We start from the raw sequence: 27,965 nt of genomic DNA, 5'->3' as shown, positions 1-27,965 counted from the left end.
CTCCCCCCCTTGCTTATGCCCGCCCCTGAGTCTGGAGCAGCAAGCGGCGGAGCTTCACTTTGCTCTCCTCGCCTCCTCTCAGTGCGGGAATACAACAGCGCAGAGCGGCATGGACACGGAAGGGAGCCCGAGCAGCCTGGTGTCCGTCACGGACAACTCCCCCCACGATCCCTGGTAAAAAGCCTTTCGCTTTCACCCGACCTATCCGGCCCGGTTCGAGTTCACCTTGGACTTTTAAGTTGAGTTGAGTGAGGGAGTGGACCTGAGACAAAAGACAAGCACGCCGTGTGTGCGTGTTTCGGTGTGTGTGGGATGGATCCACTAACCGGAGGAGACGCTCTCCTTTTTTTATTATTTCCTCATCCATCTTTTTTTCCGGAATCTACATTTTGCTGCAACTTCTGCACCATTAACAAGAGGGGGGGGGGGGATCGCTCCCTTTTTAGTCACCCTTCGCGTCCTCTTGGGGATTATAACGGCCCCACCGGCCCATTGGTGACTTCGCAACATGGCCGATGCTTTCGTCTTACTTTACTGATGCTCTATCGCACGCAACGTCCCCACTTTTCACCCCTCTTATCGCTACCGTGTCGGTTTTTTCTAGAACGCGTATATTTCCCGATGTGACTTTCTCCTCGTGTGTTTCTCCCATTCAGCAAAATGTTCATCGGAGGTCTGAGTTGGCAGACGACACAAGGTGAGAGATGTCCCGCACGCTACTTTACACACATCGGTCGAACGTGTGCGTGTTTTCGCTCGCATATTCCCCACCGAGTTGCAACTCAACTGTAAATAGTTCAAGCCATCGCCTTTCTGTTCAATGAGGATCATCTCTTTAGGATTTAGTCTTGCCGAGACGCGAGGAGATTAACGCTGAAAACACATACAGAGAGACTGACTGGGCGACTCGCGTGTCCCTTTTTCAGAGTAAAACGCACCATCCAATATGCTACGATCGATGATGGATTCATAAGTTTAACCGTAGCGTGTCGTTTTGCTTACTGCAGCTTCTCCGTGCACCCTCACAGGAACCATGCTCGCTGCTCACTGTTTATTCCCGCCACTGTACCCCACACCCCCCATACTCATACACCCCTCCCCACATCTTATTATCATACTGACTGCAATGGTGTCCAAACAACAATTACCATCAAGTGGAGCTATTGGTTGTGTGGATCTTTAAAGGACAACCGACGTCACTTTTTTGTTTCCTAACTAACATCAGAAAAACGTTTTATAGTATCTAAAATACCCAAAACATGCAGTATGATATTTTTATTCAAATGCAAAACGCCAATAAAAATGACTTAAAGTGTCCAAAATCTGCAAAAAATTGAGCTGCGAATTGGGCATTTTCAGAAGGTCCCGCCCCCGGTTCGTGACGTCATGCCAAGACGTCTTGCATTGCTGGAGAATCAAAACAATGGCTTCAGATTCGGAGAAGATGCTTTCTTGTTACGCATCCAGTTATGAATATGATTCAAATAGTTCTGAAGAGGAAAGCATACATGTTTGCAATCGATTAAATAATTTATTCCGTGCCATTTTGAGGCAACATTGGGGGGAAATATCTCACCCAAAAAGAGGCAGAAAATGGCCACCGAGCTTCTGTGACGAATGAATTAGCCCATTTCCACAGGCTGATAAATTCCTTACATGGAACTTGGACGCCCTCTTCTGGCTCTTTCTGGTGCAACACGAGGTTTTGAGACCAAACAAGCATTGACGTGATGGAAGGACTGCTACAATGTGTCCTTTTTTTCGGTCAGGGGCGTTCCTTCAGTGACGTCACGTACGGACTCGTCACCAACTCAAGAACAAGACTTCCAGAATATTCAGCGCGAGTCTTAAAACTTAAAATGTAGCTATATGCGGTGGAATCTTTGTAAAATACGCTCAGTAGAAGTCATGAGAAGCCATTTTACAAATTATGGACACAAGTTGTCCGCAGACGTCGGTTCTCCTTTAAAGACCTGTCGTACACTTAAGGATCGCTTGCATAAATTGTCCATCCTATCATCTCACAAGCAAAATGATTTGTTTTGTTGCAGAGGGCTTGAAGGACTACTTCTGCAAATTCGGAGAGGTGAAGGAGTGTATGGTGATGCGCGATCCTATCACCAAAAGGTCGAGGTAAGAAGGGGCTGAGGGGGTGTGTACCACATTGTCCAATCACTAAATAGGACCATGATATGCTCTCTTGGGGTCGATTCTCATTTATGTTCTTTCTGATCACTCCCAAGGGGGTTCGGGTTTGTCACATACGCAGACCAGGCCGGTGTGGAAAAGGTGCTGGCCCAAAACAGACACGAGCTGGACTCCAAAACTGTGAGTTTGACCTCTTTTTTTTTAGGGTGCTACTCACCATTGTAACTTTTCCAAATGTGTGTTGCATGTTTTCCTCTTCAGTGCATCTAGCCACCCACCGTATGGCTTGTAAAGTTGAGGAGTACTTTTTTTTTTGGGGGGGGGGAGAACCCCTGCCCTCGTACTACCCCCACCCCATCCCTTCTCTCTGCTCATTTCCCCCCTCCAAATCCTGGTTCACGGCGCCAACATGAAAGCGTTCTTTCTTGGTCTCCATTGCCATGGTTACCTGGGGGATTTGAATGGGGTCGTACCCCCCGCCCCACCTAATGCAAAACCTTCTTCGTGTTGACGCAAAGTTTTTCTTTTTGTACCAAAATGTTTTCTTGTTGTCCTCAGTGAGGGCAAAGGGGAGTCAGAAGAAAAAGAAATGAGTTGTTGAGTGGCACTCGTGAATTCCTGCTCGTTCGGTTTTAATTACCGTTCATGTAATTTCCCCCTCCTACACATGTAACATGTGGGCACTCAACAGTGTTCGGAAATGTGTCACACGCAACCTACATGTGTGATGCTGTGACACAATCCGTTTCAATCGAATATGGAGGTGTGAATGTTGCAGTCTTGGTCATGTAGATTAGTTGTTGTTAGCTTGTGCTATTTCCTAACCGCATGTACACACATAACAATAGGATGATTTAAGAGTGAAAATGAGAGGCACAGCGTGGGGGCCCAAGGGTGGAGAAAGGTAATGTTGGTTAGTTGTCGGAGCAAGCCTGTTGCCGGGGGTGACGCCAGCCGCTGGAGACAGTGCTGTAAGTACACAGCCTGTTGGGATTTATGTCGCCATAACAACTTCTCGCCTATTTTGCATTCGTTTAAGAACAACTTTAAGCGAGCGTATGAAGGAGGGATACGGATGCACAGTTACGCGTTAGTGAATTGGATTGAATAAAAAAGTGTCGTATAGTTTGTATTTTAGTGTGGAAAGAATACAACTGTCATGAATTCATTGGAAATGTCAAACTAATGTTTTGAAAGCTCATCCATGCGTGGATTCGTGTGATGCGAACGCTTGGTTAGAGGTGGAAGCTTTGAAACGTGAATTTTTGCACACCCTGACTGTTGTTCGTTTTTGGAAACCGTTAGAAACTGAAATCGCCTTTAAGGACAACCGACGGACAAGTTGTGTCCATAATTTGAAAAATCGCTTCAAATGAGTCATACTGAGCATATTTTAAAAAGATTCCACCGCATATAGCTATATTTTACCTGAATATTCAGGAAGTCTTGTTTTGGAGTGGGTGACGATTCCTGACGTCACGGAAGGAACGCCCCTGACCGAGAAAGGACGCACAATGCATTTTGCGGTACTTTGTTTGGTCTGAAAACTTCGTGTTGATGGGGAAATTAGAAGGAAAACACATAAATAACGCGATGGTGAATCGTTGTATGTTGCACTAAGACAACTTTGGTATTCACTGACACAGATTTCCAGGAGACAAATCACCCCATTTCTAATGGGGCTTTGGCGCCATCTTCTGCATTTCGTGGGTGCTACATTTCTGTCCAGATGCCTCAAAATGATACGGAAGGACTTCTTTAATCAATTGCAAACATGTATGCTTTCCTCTTCAGAACTATTTGAATCATCTTCATAACTGGATGAGTAACAAGAAAGCATCTTCTCCGAATCTGAAGCCATTGTTTTGATTCTCGAGCAAGGCAAGACGTCTTGGCATGACATCACGAACAAGGGGGCGGGACCTTCTGAAACTCGCCATTTCCGGAGTCATTTTGAACTAGTTTTTGGACACTTTAAGTCATTTTTATTGGTGTTTTGCATTTGACTAAAAATATCAGTCTGCATGTTTTGGGTATTTTAGATGCTATAAAATGTTTTTCTGATGTCAGTTAAGAAACAAAAAAGTGACGTCGGCTGTCCTTTAAATTCGAATTCTTCCCTTGCAACTGTACTGTAAAATGACAACAAATACCAGGCCGCATATTGTTTTTAGAACGAGGTTGTTGCTGGTTAGATTTCCTGCCAGAGCAGAAAATGGCCTTAGGGCAGCAGTGTGCTTTTTTTTTCTGGACACAGGAGAAGGGCACAACTGGTATTTGTTTTCTCGGGAGAAATGCTTCACTGGAAGCAGTTCAGGGAAGAGAGAACGAGCGAGATCAGTTTTTTTTTTGTTCTCATTTGTTTTAACCTGTTTTTAGACAAATTTGTTTTACATTCTGCTGCGTTAATACTAATAGTCGTCTTAAACTGCATTTGTCCAGACGGCTCGAATTGATACAGAAGGACTTCTTTAATCGATTGCAAACATTTATGCTTTCCTCTTCAGAATTATTTGAATCATATTCATAACTGGATGAGGAACAAGAAAGCATCTTCTCCTAATCTGAACCCTCTGAAGCCATTGTTTTGATTCTGGAGCAAGGCATTTTGTGGAGGAGTATCCTGGTGTGACGTCACGAACAAGGGGGCGGGACTTTCTGAATCTCGCCATTTCTGAGTTCATTTTTGTGGCAGTTTTGGTACACTTGAAGTTATTTTTATTGGTGTTTTTCATTTGACTAAAAATATCAGCCTGCATGTTTTGGGTATTTTAGATGCTATAAAACGTTTTTCTGATGTCAGTTAGGAAACAAAAAAATGGTGTCGGTTGTCCTTTAAATGAGTGTGAACCGAGAATGGTACCGAAATATGTCCACAAATAACATAAAAATAGACCCTGGATCTATACTCCACCTGTCCACTAACTTTGTTATCAATGTATTTAAGGCAAGTCCTTTTTCAGCCAAAAACACATAAATCCCTTGACCAAAACGTAACACCCATCGCAAAAGTAATCTCACTTTTTGGACCTTTAAATAACAAGTGTCAAAGTCAAGGCTGAGGGGCCAAATCTGGCCTGCCACATCATTTGATTCGGCCCGCGAAAGCAAATCCAACTTGTGGAATTCCATGATGCTTGCTAAAGTCTGTACATACATTTCAAATTGTCCCATATAAACTACAATAACAATCAGTATTTTGGATTTAGGATTTGGAAAACTAGTCATTCATTAATTTGTTGTGCAGAGATGAAACATTCTGAAGGTTTCCCCAAATTCTTAACGGCCCTGAGAGGAAACCGTAACTACGACAAAAAACGAGTTTGACACCCCTGCTTTAAATCAACTCACTTTTGATTTGATTGATTTATTTTTTCTACCGGGCGTACGCCACAAACGCTTTCATCTGCAGCCACACCGAAAACCGCATATGCCCAAACCAGCTGCCGTGCACCGAATGTCAGCGCACTTCTCTAATTTTCAAACACCTGGTTAGCACGAGCTGGCTGTTGGCCCCAGCGAGTTCTCCTAAAGATTAGCGGTTAATGCTGACGTGGTCAAGACTCGAACAAAAAGGGGGGGGTGGAGAAGTTGGAGGCGAAGAGGAGGGTGGGAGGGTTGCTGTAATTAGTATAGATCTGAAAAGCAACTAATCGGATTGAAGGAAACAAACTGGATTGGGCTTCTGAGGTCCACGCGCGGCCTCAGATGGGCGGATAAAGCCTGCATGGCTTCCGAAGGTGGATCCAGGCGCTATATGTGCACGCATGCCCTATTCCCCGGCCTGGCACAGTAAAAAAAAAATAAAAAATCTTGGCTATAGAGGTTGGGTGTGGTATATTTGGGGTGGGGGTCCTCATTAGCAAGCATCGCTAATTACAGTAAAGTCTCGTTATATCGATATCGGATATATCGATAGTCCCGGTTATATCGATACTATTTCTATGCACGCAAGGAGAAAATTACATGCAAACAGGGTCGGATATATCGATAGTCCCGGTTATATCGATATTTTTTCGGACTCCCTTGAATATCGATATAACGAGACTTTACTGTACTTGAAGTTCGCCGACTGACCAAGATGGGTCCCGACCAAATCCCTTTTTATACTTATGTCTCATTTTGCCTGTAGCTGTTTTGTTGTTGTGACTGAATGTGATAATGCCATGATAAAGGGACTGGTGGTGGTGGTGGTGGGGTTTTGTTACAAGTGTGCTCACACGCTACATGTGGAGGTGCCGTAATGAGCGAGTCAAAGCACGCGTTACGTACGTTAATGCTTATGTTGCCGCTACATTTATCCGGATGCTTGTGTATACAGTATGCGGGGTCCTTGGGGGTAGCACGGGAGCCCTAGTTCCTCAACGGGCCCATCTGTTTTGTACTCTTTGTCCTGTAAATTAATGAAATCAGAGGGGCCGCCTGCTGGGACGGCCCCCGCTGCACCGCTACGCTGGACAGGCCCACTTTCTCATGAACCGACTGTTTTCCAAATGAATGCTTTTTCTTTCTCCCCGTGCATTTATTTTCCTTGATTTTAGACCTGTTATGGTTACCGGATGGAAGTTGTTTGTATTTTTTTTTTTAGGGGAGAGTTATGTGTTCGATTGAGGTTCTATTTTTTGTTTTCCAGTCTGTTGCAATGGTGAACACGCCAGGCCACGTGAGGTGACTATTGGTTGTAGATTAGTCCTAAAAGCCGAGCTACTAAAAAAAATAAATCATATTGCCATCCATCTCTTTGCGGAGTAGCTTGAGCACGAGTTGGGTGTTACAAAGTGGGGCGTTAGTCAGAGCATTATGACAACACTCAGTTATAACTCTTTTGAAGGCGAATTGCTTTCTTCCCCCACGGTGTGCGTGATTAGCCACATTTTCACCAGTTGACTGTTACATGGTCCAAACGCTTCTAAAATGTCAAGCCTTCTCCGTTCAAGACGTGAAGAGCTATTTCTGAGTGTTGCCAACAGTGACCTGGCTAAGCCATTTTACTTTTTTTTGCTTTTGTGGCCTGTCTTGTCTTCCTGGAGGCTAATGCGGCCATCTTAATAGATGCTTTAGTTTTCGATTGTCGGAGCCTTCCTCTGAGTACCGCCAGTTGTAGAAATTACATGTTAGATGCATTCTGTTTTCTCGCTAAAGTGGAATGATTATGACTTTTTTTTTTTATAATCGCATGGCATGACTGCAGTAGCCAATCGTAGCGCTACAATAAGATGCATTAGGCCTAACCTCGTCATAACCGTCTGTACCGGATTAGGCTGTTTTTTTACTCCAAGGTCTCCTTATCATTATTTTTCAGTATATATGCACGATTCTGCTCAATACAACACTGGAATGAAAACATGAGTACATTTAGAGATGTTCCTCATCCGATTAATATTAAAAAAAGTGTAAATTTATTAGCGTATTTTCTGTACTATAAGGCATAACGCATTCAACGAATGACATATTTTAAAACTTTCTAAGGCACACTGGATTATAAGGTGCATAGTCAGCTTTAGAAAAAATTGAAGGCTTTTATGTGCGTCTTAAAATGCGGAATTTGCACTTTATTATATTACAGTAAAGTCTCGTTATATCGATATTCTCGGGAGTCGGAAAAAATATCGATATAACGGAACTATCGATATATCCGATCCTGCGGCATGTAAATTTTCCCCTTGAGTTCATAGAAATAGTATCGTAATAAGCAGTACTATCGATATAACCGATATCGATATAACGAGACTTTACTGTATATTGAAAAGATACGAAGTAATGTAATCTATCTGCGGACAGTTACCGTATTTTCCGGTGTATAAGGTGCACCCAAAAGCCTTCATCTCTTTGAAAAGACGACCCTATACAAGCAACATCCGACTTACGACCAGGTCGACTTACGACCACCCGTACTTACGACCACGACCTCCAGACCCTATTTTTACATTTTTAATTTGACACCTGGCACCGCAACGCGCTAGCAGGCCGGCAACGTGTACGGCAATTTTGGCCAGCCAGCATCTCACTCTCGCACAGCAATCGACCGCGTGATGGCACCAGAGAGGGGGTGTTTGCGAGTCATTTAGCCTCCGAGTCTCTATTCAAAATATTGAATGGATTTTGATTTAAGACTATTTCAACTTACGACCGTTTGGTCGGAACGGAACTCGGTCGTAAATCGGATGTTACCTGCATTTGGAAAAAGTTTGAAGACACAACATTCATTGAAAAATCACCGGACGATGTGTACCTACTCCAATTGCGATCTTGTGTCTCTCACTCACACAAACACAGCTTACTTATTCTGTTTTTTTTTCTTCGCATTACACCTCACAGGTGACCTTTGCTCCAAGTAGTTACGTATTGAATTTGGGTCATTTTTAGTCAAAGTACTCATTTCCAGAACGAATTGGTGAGAGCTTATTGGCACCTGCAATCTTCAAAATAGTAATCCCAAATAGGAGCTTCAAGTCCGGGAAGGAATGTCATGCGGTCGCTTCCTGTCACCAAATGTGCGTGTCCTTGTCACCTCGGCGTACGCTGTCTCGGAAGCTCAGACCAGCTGGAGGTGACACGAGGCTTCTTGTCTTTTGTCTTACTTGAAGCCACAAAGTCACCCAGCAATCCCTCCCCAAGGGCACGGCTGCCGCCTGGTAGTTACCCAGCTTCGTGCTCTCCAAGTAGCCGCAAAGACACTTAAAGGTCCTCCAAGGATATTTTGGTCTGAGGAGTTGGCATCAGAAGCCAGGAATGATCACAGGAGAGTGATGAATACAGTACGTGAATATTGCTCGCTCTCATATCGTACTCATTGCTCACTTTTCGAGTGCGTGTTGTTTGGCTCTTTGATAGGCTCCTTTTGGTTGCCAATATAAATTCAACGCCCGTGTGAGACACAAGGGGTTTCTCTTCACACATCCAATTATTAGAACAAAGATGGAAGCCTAAGACCTTAATACACTACAAGGTTCTGTGACCTAAAAAAAAAAAATCAGCTCTTGTTGGCTTCGGGTGAGAATAACACAAGATTCCACGCAAATTTGAAATGCCAGGCCAGGCTTTGCATATTTAGCATTATTGCGGGCCGGCTCATTCAAAACTCATTTGCTTCTAAATTTATCTCTAACCTTGACCACTGCTCAGACATTCCAGCGGGGGCGAAATATGGATACATCAAATCTTGTTAATCCTAAATGGAGGTTGTCTGGATTTGTCAGTGTGAAGAATCCTTCGGAAAATCGGAATCTTACACGCACGCGCGTTGGTTTTCGAATGCCCATGGCCATACCCTTGTCTTGTTTGGGGTCCGGATGAATCTGTTTATTAATACACTACTAGGAATAATACAAAGCGTTTAAGCCAATGTGTATCTTGTTCACCACACACCCTTGTGTTTGGATGTTTGGGGTGCTCACATCCACAAGGGCCTACTATACATTCTTGAGCATTAGCATATATTCTATTTCTGGTTGTGTTGCCCTTCATATACGCTCAGTGACTTAACTACGCCGTGTTTCTTGGAGAAATGAGCAAATCTTCGAGGATGAATTCATTTTTGTATGCAAGGCTCACAGAAACAGCATTTTTTTCAAGGTTCCTAAAAAAAAACTGCATTCACCACCAAAAACAGATTGAATGTCATGTTAGTTTAGCTTTTCATAACCACACGTCACTCATTCCATAGCATTTGCATTTTTGTTGAAAAGTATTTTATGTTTCCTTAACTGGGTACCCTCTATTTGGAAAATGGCGCAGAAAATGTAAATATATACATAACAAGCTGCACGGAGTTAGTTATACAGTAGAAATACCCAGTGGCGAGCCGTGCATTTCACATCCACAGTTTACTAATAAGTTAAAACTGCAAAACTGGACTCTGTAACTCCAGAATGTGAAAAAAAAGACTTTGCTGTGAACTGAAAACCATTTTCTTTCATGTCTCCCGCACAGATCGACCCAAAAGTGGCTTTTCCTCGCCGTGCTCAGCCGAAGGTGAGTGCGCCATGCAACGCCAAGTGATGTCATGTGTTAGCCATAATCGCTCAGCTCTGTGGTTGGTTAGGATTAGCGTCGGTCACATGATGGAGGAGAGGCGGCAATCCACTTGACCGGCCTGACACTGTGACCCTGTCACCCTGACCCCGCCTCCCCCATCCCTCTCGCTCTTCTCCCGCCACCAGTCTGCGTTCACGCAGATGCACTGCCATTTTGTGTGTGGAATTATATGAATGGACACACACATAGCACGTGCACTCGCACACGCTTAAAGGACAACCGACATCACTTTTTTGTTTCCTAACATGACATCAGAAAAACGTTTTATATCATCTAAAATACCCAAAACACGCAGTATGATATTTTTAGTCAAATGCAAAACACCAAAAAAATGACTTAAAGTGTCCGAAATCTGCAAAAAATGTAGCTGCGAATTGGGCATTTTCAGAAAGTCCCGCCCCCAGTTCGTGACGTCACGCCAAGACATCTTGCCTTGCTCGAGAATCAAAACAATGGCTTCAGATTTGGAGAATATGCTTTCTTGTTACACATCCAGTTATGAATATGATTCAAATAGTTCTGAAGAGGAACGTATAAATGTTTGCAATCCATTAAATAATTTATAACGTGTCATTTTGAGGCATCAGGGGTGGGAAATGTTGCACCAAAAAGGCAGAAAATGACGACAGAGCTCCGTGTAAGGAATTAAACAGCCCGTTTCCACAGGCTGATTAATTCCTTACATGGAGCTTTGTCACCCTCTTCTGCCTCTTTTTGGTTCTACATGAAGTTTTCAGACCAAACAAAGTACAGCAAAATGCATTGACGTGATGGAAGGACTGCTACAATGTGTCCATTTTTCGGTCAGGGGCATTCCTTCAGTGACGTGGGGTGAGGACTCGTCACCAACTCAAAAACAAGACTTCCGGAATATTCAGCGCGAGTCTTAAAACGTAAAATATAGCTATAAGCGTTGGAATCTATGTAAAATACACTCAGTAGAAGTCATTTGAAGCCATTTTACAAATTATTGACACAACTTGTCCGGAGATGTCGGTTGTCCTTTAATATTTAGTTCATTTAGCTTGCTTGAATGTTAGCATCATCAATGATTAAAACAATGCTCCACTCCCCTTTTTTGTGTTTGTAGTTGGTCACCCGAACAAAAAAGATCTTTGTTGGAGGTCTCTCGGTCAACACCACCATTGAAGACGTGAAGCAATACTTTGACCAATTTGGAAAGGTAAACTTGAAATAATTCTTTTAATTTGGAAACTGACGCCCCCCCCCCTTTCCTGTTGATGCTGTTCTGTTGTTTGATTTTTTTTTCTCCCCTCTCTCCCCTTAAAAATTGACATTGAATTTCTTTGCCGCGTTTACTCAGTCCACCTCGAGGCGTCTGCCGAATTATCATTTCGAAGGGCAGGGTGTGGGGGAGAGTGGGTGGAGGGATTTAAGGTCACCGTGTAGAGGAAAGCTGAATGGAAAGTGGTTAGATAAAATGAATTCCGGGTCTGATCTTATGCAATTTTGAATCATCTCACTTAGCGCACTGCTTCTTTGAATGAAATGTGCTGCAAGACAAACACACGCTGCGGAGACAGATGCGCGGCTAAGGGGAGGGAGGAGAAGAGGGTGGGAGGGTGATGGCGGGGGATCTGAAAGGAAAGAAGCAACCCCCTATTGAGTGAGAGGGAGGGGGACTCGGAAGGGTTGAAGGGCAGAGAAAAGGAGGAATGTTGGTATATTGCGGAAGAAATGTACGCTTGAATGGGGGGGGGGGGTCTGATTGGCTAGAAATGCACCGAAATATCCATCTCGCATGCAATAAGGGGTTACTTTTTACTATTTGGGTGACTTGCTTGGATGAAAGTGTGTGGCTGAGACTCTTTTAAGGACTTCAGGCTTTTTTTTTCCGAATAACTCACCAAATGCAACAGCTGCTCCTTTCGACCCTCCTCCCACCACCTCCAATACACCCCAAGCCCCCTTCCCCACACACAAACATCACATTTTACCCCAAAAATCAGCACCACAGATGCTTCTCTCCATCACACACACACACACGCACACACACAATCACACAAACACACACACGCACACATTCCTGTTTCAACTGTTTTGTGAGGTCCGGATAACTCCAGATAAGGAGTGAGGACAACAGTTGCTGATAAGTTTAGCGAAGAACTAGTGTTACATTTGAAGAGTAAATGTCACCCCATTTCCCACTTCAACTTCTTTAAAAACAAAGCAATAAAAAGTGGACTTGAAACTGAAAGGAGTGAGGTTTCTGAATGGGTACATTCAAAGTCCTCACCCCTGTAGTGAATTTGGTTAAAATATTGTTTTACTTTTTGTGGTCTGAACATTTTCTTCTCATTAACCACACACACGCGCACACACATATAAACACACACAGTGAGTAAAAAGTGTGTGTATCCGAGTGAAATGAAAATACACACCAAAAAATAATGTGGGGTGAATTTGTGAGGCCCTCTCTGAAACTTTAACAGATGCACATACAGACCCTCTAGAAGCCTTTAGAATGAAAAACTTGTGAGGACCGGCCAAAAGATCCTCACTTGTCAAAAATGTCCTCGCTACGTATGGTATAAAATGTTAGTGGTCCTCACAAGACTAGTCATGCAAACACACACACACATACATACACACACACACACATACTGATCAAGTTCCATAGCTTGTTGCTGTGGTGACCCGCTTTTGTCCATTGTCCCACAGTAATCCAATGTTGTCATTCTTTTTTTTCATTTGGGGTTGCTAAGTGTGTATTTGCATGAATGGAAAAGAGGTGTGTGTGTGTGTGTGTGTGTGTGTGCGTGTGTGTGTGTGTGTGTGTGTGTGTGTGTGTGTGTGTGTGTGTGTGTGTGTGTGTGTGTGACAGTAACACAGTTTTGGCTTTGAGCAGAGGTGAGCTTGCATACATTTGTGTAGACAAAAAAAGAGCACAACTCGCAGTCAATGATCCAGCAAATGTTACGGGTTTCCGTTGTCAAAAAGTCTGCTTAAATTATCTAAAATTGGACATGGCTTTGTGCTAAAGGCCTAATATGTTTGTCTCACTTGGCCTATGAGTCAGGGCTCGAAGCATATTTTAGGCGCTGATTTGATTCAAGGGATGATGTCGAAAGCATTTTTTTTAACAGCAGTTTTGTTGACATCCGTAGGGCCCATAAACGGAAAGGATGCTAAAATATCCAACCTGCACCGGACCGCTCTCAAACAAACATGCAGTCATAGGATAATGCAGACAAAATAATACAAGTTTCACTTTCATTTTACAGTTCAAATGATATTTTCTTTTTGTATATGCAATACTTTTTTTTTTCATTTTGACCTCTCACTCACCTCTCTCAATTTTGCTATTGTAGATTGCAAATTTCCCAATTGCGGGACTACTAAAGGGTTTCTGATTCTGACAATACATTCTATTTGGGTTACTTCCGGGTTGAGTGAATGCTGGCGCGTGTGGCTGCCCCTGCTTACCCACAGAAAAACGGATCCTGTGACTGTAAAGTGACCTTGAGAGTTTTGAAAGGCGCTTATCAATGAAATGTATTATTATATTGATTTATATGGCGCTTTAACAACAGCTGAAGCTGTAACAAAACGCTTAACATGGACAGCTATTGTATACAAGAAATAAAGCAGTCACAAAAATAGTAGAGCCTCATTTAGAAAAAAAAGTGGGTTATGACGGGGTAAGAAATTTGCAGCGCTCCCCTTGTCATTCAAGATAATGTCACCCACTGTCTTGTTGGTCTTGTTTATGTCAATGAATCGCTGATAAATAAAAATACATATCTTAAAATTGTACAGAAAGTGTTTTCAAAATCTGTTTTGGGCTAAGCAGCTTGCACACACGCACGTGGTTAGGCTGTTCTGACATGACTAAGTCTTCTCCTTGCATGAATATTGACAGCATTTTTTTTGGTTCTTTTTATGTGCTGTCTGGTTTCATTTTGGCCACACTGTAGTGAAACCTTGACAAGAAATTCTCGTTTTTTAGTTGGTTGTTGCTATGTAAACAGTAGAGTCAAAAGACTGTGTTGGATAACCTGAGAGAACAAGCAGACATTGCGCACGCTCCTCTGAGGTTCTTTAAAAAAAACTTATGTCGCCCCCTACTGGCCCGGCATACACATAAAAAAATTGAGTTGGTTTTGCTGATGTTATTTATTGTTATTTTTTGTCTTGTAAACACACTATTAATCGGGTTGTTTGTTGCTGTCAAATCAGGATTACATGTGTGACACGTGCAAAACCCAATTTTTACAAGTGCCAGTTTCATGTGTCATGGTAGTCTTGAGACTTTTGAAAGGCGCTTATAAATGAAATGTATCATTATGTTATTATTATCTTTGATGTTCCCCAAAATGCTTGCAGCTCTGTGGTGGTTACAGAATCTCATATCAAAATCCAGCGCTGACTCCACAGAATAAGGGGAATATTTGGACTGCTCGATGCATGAGATTGAAGCTGTATCATGCGTAGCGCCAATCTCGCAGCGCATTCCTGCTGAGCGGGAGGTATTTCTTGTTTATTATCTGAGCCTGGTTACAAGGTGCAGGTTGGGATGGAGTAGGACTTGCTGTCCTGTTTGTTTTCATACTGTGGCACCGCCTCGAAAAGAAAACACCGAATCTGCTGCGTTTTGTGCAACTCTTTGATGCATACTGAAGTTTGTTTCCTTAAAGGACAACCGACATCACTTTTTTGTTTCCTAATTGGATTGGATTGGATTGGATTTGCCTTTATTAGTCTCGCAATGGAGAAATTTACATTTCACAGCAGCAAAGTTATGAAAGAAATGAAAGACAATTGACATCAGAAAAACGTTTATAGCATCTAAAATACCCAAAACACGCAGGATGATATTTTAGTCAAATGCAAAACACCAGTAAAAATGACTTAAAGTGTCCAAAATCTGCAAAAAATTGAGCTGCGAATTGGGCATTTTCAGAAAGTCCCGCCCCCAGTTCATGACGTCACGCCAAGACGTCTTGCATTGCTCGAGAATCAAAACAGTGATTATATGATTTTATATATATATATATATATATATATATATATATATATATATATATATATATATATATATATATATATATATATATATATATATATATATATATATATATATGATTCAAATAGTTCTGAAGAGGAAAGCGTACATGTTTGCAATCGATTAAAGAATTTATTCCGTGCCATTTTGAGGTATCTGGGGGCGGGAAATGTAGCACCAAAAAGAGGCAAAAAATGGCGACAAAGCTCCGTGTAAGGAATTAATCAGCCCGTTTCCACAGGCTGATTAATTCCTTACACGGAGCTTTGTCGCCCTCTTCTGCCTCTTTTCCAAATGCATTGATGTGATGGAAGGACTGCTACAATGTGTCCTTTTTTCGGTCATGGGCGTTCCTTCAGTGACGTAACGTACGGAATCGTCACCAACTCAAAAACAAGACTTCCGGAATATTCAGCGCGAGTCTTAAAACGTAAAATATAGCTATAAGCGGTGGAATCTATGTAAAATACGCTCAGTAGAAGTCATTTAAAGCCATTTTACAAATTATGGACACAACTTGTCCGGAGACGTCGGTTGTCCTTTAAGCACACTTCCGAAAGCAAATCTTTACAACTCTGTTTTGTCACAGCGGAGGGAAATGGCTATTCATTATAATATGCCAGTTGTGTGAGTTTATTTGCAGTGTACATACAGAGAGTATGTTATTATCTTTTAGCTTGTAGGACTGTGGTGGCCATGTTTGTATTCAGATTTAGCGTACTTGAGTAGAACCATGGGGGGAAAAAAGCTGGATGCACATTAGTTGTCGATGGAGAACAGAGTGCCGAGATAAAAGGAAAAAAAAAGCAGCATGGACAAGGCAGACGGGAAAAGTTGGGACTCCACTCACCCATATGAGCCAACAATTATGAGGCTTGACTGAACACTTTGTCTGCTGGCCTGTTTAGAGAGCTGTCCGGAGAGAGCGTGCAAGGATGAAAGAGGGAGACGTGAGGAGTGGGAGGGGGTGAACGCCACCCTTCATATTCTACTACATATTGAACGCTTGTTTTTGTTTTTGCATAAAAATCTTTACCTAAAAGAAAAAAAAAACGGAATACTTTTCATCTATCTGGATCATTTGGTCATGCGTCAATCTTCTTGATGCTACTGCAATGACGACTAGCTCGAGATTGAGCTGCCGCTAAACCAATCTCGGTCCTCCCGCAACTATCCAATCAGATTGTCCGAAAGCACCCGAGATTGTGAACAATGGAAATCGGGTTTGGCAAGGGCAAGGGGCGAGTGTAAGCTCATACACGTGACAAGTTCTTTTCATGAAATAGTCCATTATTGTCTGTGGCAATTCAGTGTTTTGTTTCTTTTTACATAATCATCATTTTTTTCCCGCTTCCATTTGCAAACTTCCCCATTTTTTGGACGATTAAAGGCTTTCTGATTCAGATTCTCTCTGATTCTGATCTCAGGATTTGTCTGTACTGTAAATAATTCAGCCTTCGCTTGAAAAACCAGCGCGCCATGCTAACCTAGCATAAATAGTTATGATGCTACCAGGATGACATGATCAAATGATGGCTTGCAGATGTCCATTTACCGTCCTGTTCCTTGGGATCTCTGATGTGTCATTGAGTATGGACGGGTGGACGAACGGAGAGGACAGAATAAACTCGTTGAAGGACTGCTGGAGGAGGGGCGGGGCGAAGGCTATGTGGGTTCATGCAGGGGTGCTATCTATTAAGATAGATGGGAGTCAAAAAGGGTCATGGAGACTGTGAAAGCAACCTTGGTCCTCTCTGTTTCCATCCACCGCACATCTAAGCTACCGTCTTTTCCGGTGTATAAGGCGCACACCCATTGATTGAATGGTGTATTGTCAAACTTGTTCCAGTTATAAGGCATACCGGAGTATAAGACGCACTTTCAATGAATAATTAAAGGACAACAGACACCTCCGTAATTTGTAAAATCACTTCAAATGACTTCGACTGATCGTATTTTACAAAGATTCCACCGCATATAGATATATTTTACCTTTTAAGACTCGCACAGAATATTCAGGAAGTCTTGTTTTTGAGTTGGTGACGATTCCTGACGTGATGTCACTGAAGGAATGCCCCTGACCGAGAAAGCGACACACAATGCATTTTGGTTACTTTGTTTGGTCTGAAAACTTTGTGTTGATGACGAAATTAGAAGGAAAACACATAAATAACGCGATGGTGAATACTTGTGTGTTGCACCAAGACTACTATTTGATTCTAGTTGACACAAATTCCCAGCAGACAAATCAGCCCATTTCCAACGGAGCTTTGGCGCCATCTTGTGCATTTTCTGGGACGCTACACATCAGTCCTGATGGCTCGAATTGATCTGGAAGGACTTCTTTAATCGATTGCAAACATTTATGCTTTCCTCTTCAGAAATATTTGAATCATATTCATAACTGGATGAGTAACAAGAAAGAATTTTCTCCAAATTTGAAGACATTGTTTTGACTCTCGAGCATCGCAAGACGTCTTGGCGTAACGTCACGAACAAAGGGGGCGGGACCTTCTGAAACTGGCCATTTCCGGTTTCATTTTGAAGTCGTTTTGGGAGACTTTAAGTCATTTTTAATGACGTTTTTCATTTGACTAAAAATATCAGCCTGCATGTTTTGGGTATTTTAGTTGCTAGAAAACGTTTTTTCTGATCTCAGTTCGGAAACAAAAACATGGTGTCGGTTGTCCTTTAAGTATATACATAGATAAAAGTTTTCCAAATATACGGCACATTACATTATAAGGCGCTACAATTGAGGATGAAATTATGCACTACTACTGCAGAGTGGAAATGACAATCGGTGGCTGCTGAAAGTAGTTGTGAGACCTCAATATGACTTCACACATAAGCCGCACCTGTGTATAAGGCGCAGGATCATCTTTTGAAGAAAATTAAGGCTTTTGGATGCACCTTATACACCGGAAAATACGGTAGCTTGCAAACATTTTCAACCAACGCAAAGACATTCACAGGCTCAGTCGGTCAGCCGGTTCATCATCCGAATTAACGGTTCGAAAGCAAACGTCTTGGTCTCTGCCACTCTCGTTACGCCGTTTTGAGTTTCAGTGCTGCTCCGGCCTCATGAAAATAGCCATGTCGTCACCCCCCCCCCCCATATGTGTTGTACGTACGTTCTATGTCTTAACATTTTCACCGACTGATGATATTGTGGGCTAAATGATTTCTTATTGACGCTGAGCAGCCCGAACAACAGAAAATAGAAATAGGCCGAGGATGCCAAAACAAGCAACCTATTCGATTTTAGGTCGTTAGTCACCTGCCTTTAAGATCAGACAGACTACACGAGTGGCTTTCGACACCGTCAGATGTTTCCAAACTTTTGCTGCCAAGCAAAGGGCAGGCAAGCAGGGGTGGTGGTGGCGGTGCTGCTGGGTTGGGGATTTGGTGGTGCAAAAGGGGAGGAGGCGGAATATGAATAGGCCTGTGGAATGAGTGTGAATAGGAAAGTCGAGGGAGAAAGAAGAAAAGCAGCTCATGTTGACAAAGGCCCTTGTTCATTCTTTTTTTTTTTTTCAAATGCAAAGTGTTTGTCAGCAAATTTTCCAATGTTCAGTCAAAACTTTCTCCTCTTTTTTATTTGGCAATACACTACACCCTCTTCCCCCCAAAATTGAAATGAGGTTCGTGCAGCTGTGATCTTCTAATTGAAATTCTTTACGTCTCCAAGGCAATTGTAAACTTTGTGGAGAAAACCGGAGCTGAAAGTGCGGGGAATACAAGGACAAAAGAGGGGAGACCCACACACACACACACACACACACACACACACACACACACACACACACACACACACACACAAAACCCCCCTCTTGTGATATCTCGCGGTCATTGCTGATTAAAAATGTGGATTTCAAGTTACACGCGCACACTTTTTTTGGACCTCATTCTGTCTATTCTCCTTCGTCACCTGTCACCCCTCCCTGTCCTTCCACCCTCTCCATCTGTTCCCCCCCCCTCCCTTCTTTCTCCAATGCTAAAGAGGGACAATGGCACCCCATGCTGTGTGATAGTGTGTGTGTGTGTGTGTGTGTTGATGTCAAAGCCCACCCTTTGCTTTGTTCTCACAGGTCGACGATGCCATGCTTATGTTCGACAAAACAACCAACAGACACAGAGGTGCGTATAGAGTAGCACACAACTACACTGACACAAATTCAAGTCATTGGTGCACGGGACCTTAGGAAGAGTCCTCGTGGGAGAATTGGAGGGGGTGGAGGGCCTGAAAAAAAAAAATCTTCAGGAATATTCATGCGCTTTTTCCACTCTCTACTCCTCCCTGCTTCATTTATCTCTGTCCTCTCCCAGCAAGGCCAAAGTGGCGCGCCTGCTGAGGGTCGCAATAAAGGGTCAGATTGGTTCCGGGCGAGGATTGAGCTCAATGAGATGAGTGAGGAAGAAGGGGGGGGGGGGGAGCCGGATGTATTAGATGTGGGGGGGGGGAAAGGGGGTGTGGCCGGTTGAGGTTAATTCAGGTATGGAACAGCCATCGTATCAACAACAGATGATTGACAGGCGAGCAATGTAACGATGGTTTCATGTTGCTGCCATCCTGCTGTGATGAAGGTTGAGGAGAGTTTTAATGGACGCCTGTCACTCCCCGTACGGTCTATTCCTGGACGCATGTCATGAGTCTATAATAGTCTTGTTCTTCATTGCAAGCAAGATCGAGACCCGTGTTCTCGGGGTAAATTTGTTCAATCTCATCTGAGATATTTAAAGGACAACCGACGTCTCCCGACAACTTGTGTCCATAATTTGTAAAATGGCTTCAAATGACTTCTACTGAGCGTATTTTACAAAGATTCTACCGCATATATCTAGATTTTACGTTTTAAGACTCGCGCTGAATATTCCGGATGTCTTGTTTTGACTTGGTAACGAGTCCTCACGTTTCGTCACTGAAGGAACGCCCCTGACCGAAAAAAGGACACATTGTAGCAGTCCTTCCATCACGTCAATGCATTTTGCTGTACTTGTTTGGTCTGAAAACTTCGTGTTGCACCAAAAAGAGGCAGAAGACGCCGACAAAGCTCCGTGTAAGGAATTAATTAGCCTGTGGAAACGGGCTAATTAATTCCTTACACGGAGCTTTGTTGCCATTTTCTGCCTCTTTTTGGTGCTACATTTCCCGCCCCCAATACCTCAAAATGACACGGAATAAATTCTTTAATCGATTGCAAACACGTATGTTTTCCTCTTCAGAACTATTTGAATCATATTCATAACTGGATGAGTAACAGGAAAGCATCTTCTCCGAATCTGAAGCCATTGTTTTGATTCTCCAGCAAGTCAAGACGTCTTGGGGTGACACCACGAACAAGGGGGCGGGACCTTCTGAAACTGGCCACTTCCGTTTTGAATTTTTTTGCGGTTTCAGCACACTTGAAGTCATTTTTATTGGTGTTTTGCATTTGACTAAAAATATCATACTGCGTGTTTTGGGTATTTTACATGCTATAAAACGTTTTTCTGATGTCAGTTAGGAAACAAAAAAGTGACGTCGGTTGTCCTTTAAAGCTGTCAAAATGGAGTGTTTTTTTTTTTCACAAGGGAAGCTTACGCGCAGGCGTTTGTGTTTGTAAGTCGATCTCGAGTTTATACACTCCTTTTTAACAGAAAATTGGGGTGTTACAAGAGTGTTTTTATGTCCTCCAGGCTTTGGTTTTGTCACTTTTGAGAACGAAGACGTGGTCGAGAAAGTGTGTGAGATTCATTTCCACGAGATCAACAATAAAATGGTAGGCAAGCAAAGACGAAACACACAAATACATTTGAAACAATGACAGCTGCACAATTATAAAGTCAATATAAATGATCAATATATTTTGCTTTATCGCCACCACTACCTTGATGATAATCATTCTTTTATTTCAAATGCACTTTGATACACGTTGTTAACAACATCGGACATACTGCATATTACAGTGTTCCGAAAGTGTTCAATAGAATTATCAAAAATGTCTATAAACGTTACATTCATGTCCATAGATTTTCATACCTCGGCGGCATTTGTCATTTTATTTTAGTATCTCCGATATGATATCCCCCTCCCCCACTCTCTGTGTGCTATAGGTAGAGTGTAAGAAAGCACAGCCAAAGGAGGTGATGACACCAACAAGTTCAGCCAGAGGTCGATCCAGAGTGATGCCCTATGGGATGGACGCCTTCATGCTGGGCATCGGCATGCTTGGTACGACTCACAACATGAATTTGGTGTTTTCCACTTGGACTGTAAAAAGGACATGAAAGTTGATGCGCGGGTGTTATGTATGAGTAAGAGGCTATTTTTTAAAATGTATATTTTAGAATACATTTAGCTAATATGAATGAAAATCATAAATCTGGAAAAGACCGTGACTGTCTACTGAGAAATGATTAGCGGGTGTTTGGTTCCCTCTAGTGGACAGTTTGAGGTGTGTTTGGACTAGCAGTTTTCACATGGAGAAAAGTTCAGTTGCACATAAGCAGATTGTCCTCATCTCGTTGTTGTTTTTTTATCCTCCTCTGACAGGCTACCCAGGCTTCCAGACCACCACATACACCAGCCGTAGTTACTCTGGAATTGCGCCAGGTTACGCCTACCAGTTTCCAGGTGAGTGTGTGTGTGTATGTCGTTTTTTTTCCACTTGGCACAGGCGAGTGACTAAGAAGAAAAGCCAAAGGATGCGAGTTGCGACATGTAGTTGAATCAACTTCAATGAGATCACAAAATGCGTTGGTAACAACAGAGCGCATGTGCACGCGCAAGAGAAGATACACACGCTCCTGTTTAAAGGACAACCAACATCACTTTTTTCTTTCCTAACTGACATCAGAAAAACGTTTTACAGGATCTAAAATACCCAAAACACGCAGTATGATACTCAAATGCAAAACACCAATAAAAATGACTTGAAGTGTCCAAAATCTGCAAAAAATTGAGCTGCGAATTGGGCATTTTCAGAAAGTCCTGCCCCCAGTTCGTGACGTCACGCCAAGACGTCTTGCATTGCTGGAGAGTAAAAACGATGGCTTCAGATTCGGAAAATATGCTTTCTTGTTACACATCCAGTTATGAATATGATTCAAATAGTTCTGAAGCGGAAAGCATACATGTTTGCAATTGATTAAAGAAGTCCTTCCGTGTCATTTTGAGGCATCTGGACTGTAATGTAGCGTCCCAGAAAAGAGGCAGAAAAAAATGGCGACCAGCTCCTGTGAGGAGTAAATCAGCCCGTTTCCACAGGCTGATAAATTCCTTCCATGGAGCTTGGACGTCCTCTTCTGGCTGTTTTTGGTGCAACATGACGTTTTCAGACCAAACAAGCACATCAAAATGCATTGACGTGATGGAAGAACTGCTACAATGTGTCACGGGCGTTCCTTCAGTGACGTCACGTACGGACACATACTTGTCACCAACTCAAAAACAAAACTTCCGGAATATTCAGCACGAGTCTTAAAAGGTAAAATATAGCTATATGCGGTGGAATCTTATTAAAATACGCTCAGTAGAAGTCATTTGAAGCCATTTTACAAATTATGGACACAACTTGTCCGGAGACGTCGGTTGTCCTTTAAACTTCACGTGGAGTCTCTGCTTGGCGACGGTCACTTTTAACACTATTCAGCGCAATTTTCGATGAATGTCTTCCAAACTCAACAACTTTTTCTTATGTCTGCTCAAATCTTTTGATCGTTTTATTTTATGACTTATGGAACCTGCCTCCTTTTCCCTCCATTCCTACCTTCCCGTCTTGCCCCGCAATATATCTTTTCAAGTAAAACCTTGATGTTCTGTGCGCTTCGTGTTTGTGTCCCGCTTGTGGCTCTGTAGTGCGGCTTGCGGATGGTGACCGTATTTACATAGCGCTCTCTTGACCTTCTTTGTTTCTAGAATTCCATTTAGAGAGGACCCCCCTCCTGACATCTTCCCATCCCCCTGAGCTAACAGGTTAGTCGATACCCGCTATATTTAACAGCCAGGAATCAATTCCCCAAATTTGATGTTATATTTCTAGAATGTGATTGAGACCTATGTCTACCTAAACAACAGAGTGGTGAAATGATTTTTATTTCTCTCACTCCATCTGAATCACATCTGTACTTCATTGCATTTTAATGAGATCCTGTTCCCACTTGCATTGTTAACGTTCCTCCATGACGCTGTTAATGCAGACTCAACGTGATATGCGTTCTTTTCAAATTATGATCCCCTTCTAGCGTTTCAGTGACCGTTTAATACTGCGCTCTAAACCCCCAATCCGGGGGGAGTATAGCGGGCCGTCGGGGTCAAGCAAATGTACACAAAGGGTCTAGAGATCCAAAAATGTTAAAATCCGGCTGAAACGACGACTGTGCCTATGTACATACTCCGCCGAGTGAGCATGACTTGTAATTGCACCTTTCTCTCACAAACCTTGTTTCGACAAACTGACGCTTCAATTGCTTTTGTTTTTAACTCATTACTGTCAGACATGTTCAATAATGTATCCACTCCAGTGCCAGGGTTTTTGTCATTTTCAGTCAAATTCCAGGACCCACAGAATATTGAGTTTTAGGACTAAATAAACATTCAATGCAGCGTAAGAAACCTTAGACTCATCAGAAAAAACAGAGTTAATTCCTAAGTTATGGGTCTGGAGTTATCTGAGCTTGAAATGAGGGTGGCTATACAAAATACAATCATACGTATTGATTTATATAGCGCTTTATCAACAGCTGAAGCTGTAACAAAGCGCTAACATGGACAAAAGGCAAATGCTGCCTCCTTGTGGAAGGGAAAAACATTGCCAGAGGTCTCACCAGCGCTTTATCTGCAACACTCCCGCAAGAAAAATCAAAACACGAACAAATTCAGGAATGGCACTCCACGTCATATTTTCAATTCCTGAATAAGTTCGTGGATTGCAGTGAATGAGTTAAATCTGTCGTTGGGGAAATTATTCGACATTTTCAGTAATTCTGTCCGTTTCTGTCACCTTTAGCTATTCCCTTGACTGCATACGGACCAATGGCGGCGGCGGCGGCAGCGGCAGTCGTTCGAGGTGTGTATGTGACAACAGCTAGCAAGTCGAATATTCAAGCGTGACCCGACTTCTGTGCTTCTTAGGCGCCACCCCTTCTCGCACAGCTGGATTTCTGAGTACAAGCAGCCCCGGACCAATGGCTGACTTGTACGCCGCAGCGAATCAAGACTCAGGAATAAGCAGCTACATTAGCGCGGCTAGCCCCGCCCCCAGCACAGGGTTCGGCCATGGTCTTGGGGTATGTCACTCATTCTACCTCCATGCCTGTAAATAAAAATAATTGATGCAACACGGTTCAAAAGACAGATTATCAAAGTTATCCGTCTTTCCTCCCCCCACGCATGCATCCGTCTTTAAAGGACAACCGACGTCTCCGGACAAGTTGTGTCCATAATTTGTAAAATGGCTTCAAATGACTTCTACTGAGCGTATTTTAATAAGATTCCGCCCGCATATAGCTATATTTGACGTTTTAAGACTCGCGCTGAATATTCAGGAAGTCTTGTTTTTGAGTTGGTGACGAGTCCTCACGTCACTGAAGGAACGTCTCTGACTGGGAAAGGACACATTGTCCTTTCATTCACGTCAATGCATTTTGCGGTACTTTGTTTGGTCTGAAAACCTTGTGTTGCACCCAAAAGCTGCCAGAAGATGGCGTCCAAGCTCCATATAAGGAATTTAGAAGCCTGTGGAAACGGAGGTGGCCACAGGAGGTCGGCATTTTGTGCCTCTTTTCTGGGATGCTACATTGCAGTCCAGATGCCTCAAAATGACACGGAATAAATTATTTAATCGATTGCAAACATGTATGCTTTCCTCTTCAGAACTATTTGAATCATATTCATAACTGGATGTGTAACAAGAATGCACATTCTCCGAATATGAAGCCATTGTTTTGATTCTCCAGCAATGTAAGACGTCTTGGCGTGACGTCACGAACTGGGGGCGGGACTTTCTGAAAATGCCCAATTCTCAGCTAAATTTTTTTGCAGATTTTGGACACTTTAAGTCATTTTTATTGGTGTTTTGCATTTGAATAAAAATATCATATCATATCTTGGGTATTTTAGATGCTATAAAACGTTTTTCTGATGTCAGTTAAGAAACAAATAAGTGACGTCGGTTGTCCTTTAATTGTCACGCTAACAGCAGGTATGCATTCAATCTGTTCTGTGCGTCCTCAGGGTCCTTTGATTGCTACTGCGTTTACTAACGGCTACCACTGAGTTGACCCGGGTCAGAGATGATTTGGGGGCTTCTCTTCTGCTGATGAGCCAATCGAATGCTGAGTGTCCTTTAGCTGCACAACCCAATTGGCTGGCCGCAGCTCCGTCTGGCTGTCCTGTGGCTAAACCTACCGACTGAATATCTTTTGAAAAAAAAACTATGTTTTTGCTCTACTAATCTCACATGAACGTAATATCCCAGCGTATGCTCATCCGGATCATTTTGAGACCCCACCGCTATTTTTTTGAAACAGAGAAACCTGCAAAAAAAAAAGACTCTGGATGAAAACTGCAGAGGACTATTTTTTTCCTCCAATTTTTACTGTATCACTGTGTTATGTTTTCATCATGAAATCCTTCAGAGCTGTCGTCACCGATAGAACACCGGGCATGAAGCGTTTTCCTAAAAAAAATCCTTTTTAACATACAAAGAACAAATCAAGTCATTTTTCTAAGCTTCATGAAAATACGGAGAAAAAAATGTATATTTTGATAGTCTTTAAAAACAAACCTTTGTAATATTGTTATTAATATTGACATAATATGATAATCTGTGAGGTATTTTATTCCGTTTTTTTTTTGTTTAAAAGCAATGTTTTTATGTCTTCCTGTAAGATATTGTACATAGACTTTGGGATGAAGGGGAAGTGCGGGTGAGGGACTACTGAACCAGCTGGCATGAAATTGGTTGGTTTGGAGAGCTTCTATTTCACTGCAAGTCGTCGATATGAAACGATGCGTGGTCATCTCACTACTTATTACGCAAGAGAAATGTTCTTGTGTACGTTATTGGCCATTCCTCTCCAGCATGGACGCTGTGTGGCACTGTCGATAGTAAGGCTAATACTTATGACGGGAGTTTGTGTGGCATTTATGTTCTTTTTCAAGGTCATCACATTTTAATGCTAATCTGCAAGCAGCATTTTTTTATGTTTTATGAAAACTACTTAATGGAATCCGGAAAAAAAAAATCAGGGCATTGTCAGATTGGGCGAGGATTGACATGACTTTTTGGATTTTTATTTTTTTAAATCCACTCACTTCTTAATTTTTTTTGATTCCTTTACATGTGCTTACACGGTGAAGCACCGTGGAAATAAATGAAGGACATTCTGCAAGAAACAAAATGTAGAAAACATCACAATAATCTGTTCTCTTCTCACTGTTGAAGGTGCATGCGAACGCGTCGACGTGTGTGTGAGCCAGTATCCGTGTGCTTATGTCAAAGGATGACTGACTTGTGGAGCTTTCCGGTTGCCTGTATTTGGTACCGATATGATCTCCCTGTTGCATTCGTTTTCACTGCACTCCATTGCTTCCCTCCAATCACTTATTTTGTATTTGTGGCTTTGCACCCCCACCCCCTCCACGTTATTGTTGGTGATATACAGTTGCTGCTCCATGCAAACGTTGGTGGAGGGGATTTGGGCAGGGAACATGAAATGTAACAGGGTCTGGTCCCAGTGGGCTCTGATAAAGGGTCTTGATGGAGACAAATGCTGGCTGGAGGGCAACGTTCAACATGTGCAAACAAAAAACAAAAACAAGTGACCTGTTTGTTCAGCCTTGATTCACGTTGAGCATAGCAAGAAACTTGAAGCCACTTCCTCATCCAGCCAGTCATTCCTGTCAGACCATCTGGGACACGACACAAAACTACTGCTGGACACCGACACTGTAACTTTTGAACTTTACAATAAAGCAATAAGTTATTTTGTACCTTGCAAATGAAAATAGTGCTATTATTGTTTAAAAGCAGACAATGTGTGGATAATCTTGCGGCATTAAGATTTTATTTTCAGGGAGAAGAAAAGAGATATATTTTTCTGTGTTGAGATCTTGACCCCCTTGTATTTTCACGATCTGTCCTGTATTGATGTCAGGAAAAGGGCCAAATGTTTCAATTGAGCTTGTAGGGCTGACACAAGTTCATAAAAATGACGGATGGACAGCAATTCTTTTCTAACCCATCGACGCCCAAATAATTTCAATTTTTCAATCTTAATAAATTATTCTAAAGTCTGTATGGTTGGTGCTGTTTTTTCCCCATCATTATACATATTTAAACAGTGGCTAGCAGAGGCTACAAACAATGCTGTAACAGAAAAGACTCACTCCCCTAATCGGGGTGACGATGGCAGGGGGCGCCCTCTGTGGGCCCAAGGAGTATCGAAACGTCTGCTGGGATGGAGGCCTAACGAATTCATCATTTTCAGATTTATCTCCTCGCTGTACTATCTCACGTTCTCCCTTATGAGACAGTACAACAGTTGTCAACACAAGACTTTCTTTTTTTTACATCTGCGGCGTCAACCATTTTGTGTTAGCCCAATTGTGAAATTCGTCATTGAAAATGTCCCCTTTCGTTTTAGGTTTATCCTCCGGTGACCTTTTCTTTGTTGTCTGGTTAAAGGACTACTTCAGTGCTAAACCAGCATTTGAAAAACTCACTAGGTAAGAGTAATGTTTGTGATAACAGTTCAACAGGTTCATACG

At 42.5% G+C, this 27,965-nt stretch overlaps 1 protein-coding gene across 2 annotated transcripts; it reads left to right on the top strand.

Annotated features, from left to right (window-relative positions):
- Window positions 1–19: 19 nt before the first annotated feature.
- LOC148889962 (RNA-binding protein Musashi homolog 1-like) lies at window positions 20–27,487 on the top strand. 2 transcript variants are annotated; one of them, XM_089010703.1, is made up of 14 exons: window positions 20–174; window positions 657–697; window positions 2,052–2,133; window positions 2,244–2,328; window positions 10,081–10,122; window positions 11,276–11,368; window positions 19,303–19,351; window positions 20,891–20,973; window positions 21,308–21,425; window positions 21,747–21,827; window positions 23,112–23,168; window positions 24,202–24,261; window positions 24,327–24,481; window positions 25,428–27,487. In XM_089010703.1, the coding sequence occupies exons 1-14, from the start codon at window positions 110–112 to the stop codon at window positions 25,467–25,469; spliced, it is 1,053 nt and encodes a 350-aa protein (XP_088866829.1). In that variant the 5' UTR covers window positions 20–109; the 3' UTR covers window positions 25,470–27,487. The 2 variants fall into 2 exon arrangements, with proteins under 2 accessions (XP_088866829.1, XP_088866831.1); XM_089010705.1 differs by lacking the exon at window positions 23,112–23,168.
- Window positions 27,488–27,965: the final 478 nt, after the last annotated feature.

The sequence above is a fragment of the Hippocampus bargibanti genome, linkage group LG12 (assembly GCF_051943395.1).
Source record: "Hippocampus bargibanti isolate YZ-2025 linkage group LG12, ASM5194339v1, whole genome shotgun sequence".
In the NCBI taxonomy this organism is placed as follows: domain Eukaryota; kingdom Metazoa; phylum Chordata; class Actinopteri; order Syngnathiformes; family Syngnathidae; genus Hippocampus; species Hippocampus bargibanti.
This window is presented reverse-complemented; position numbering and strand designations above follow the sequence as displayed.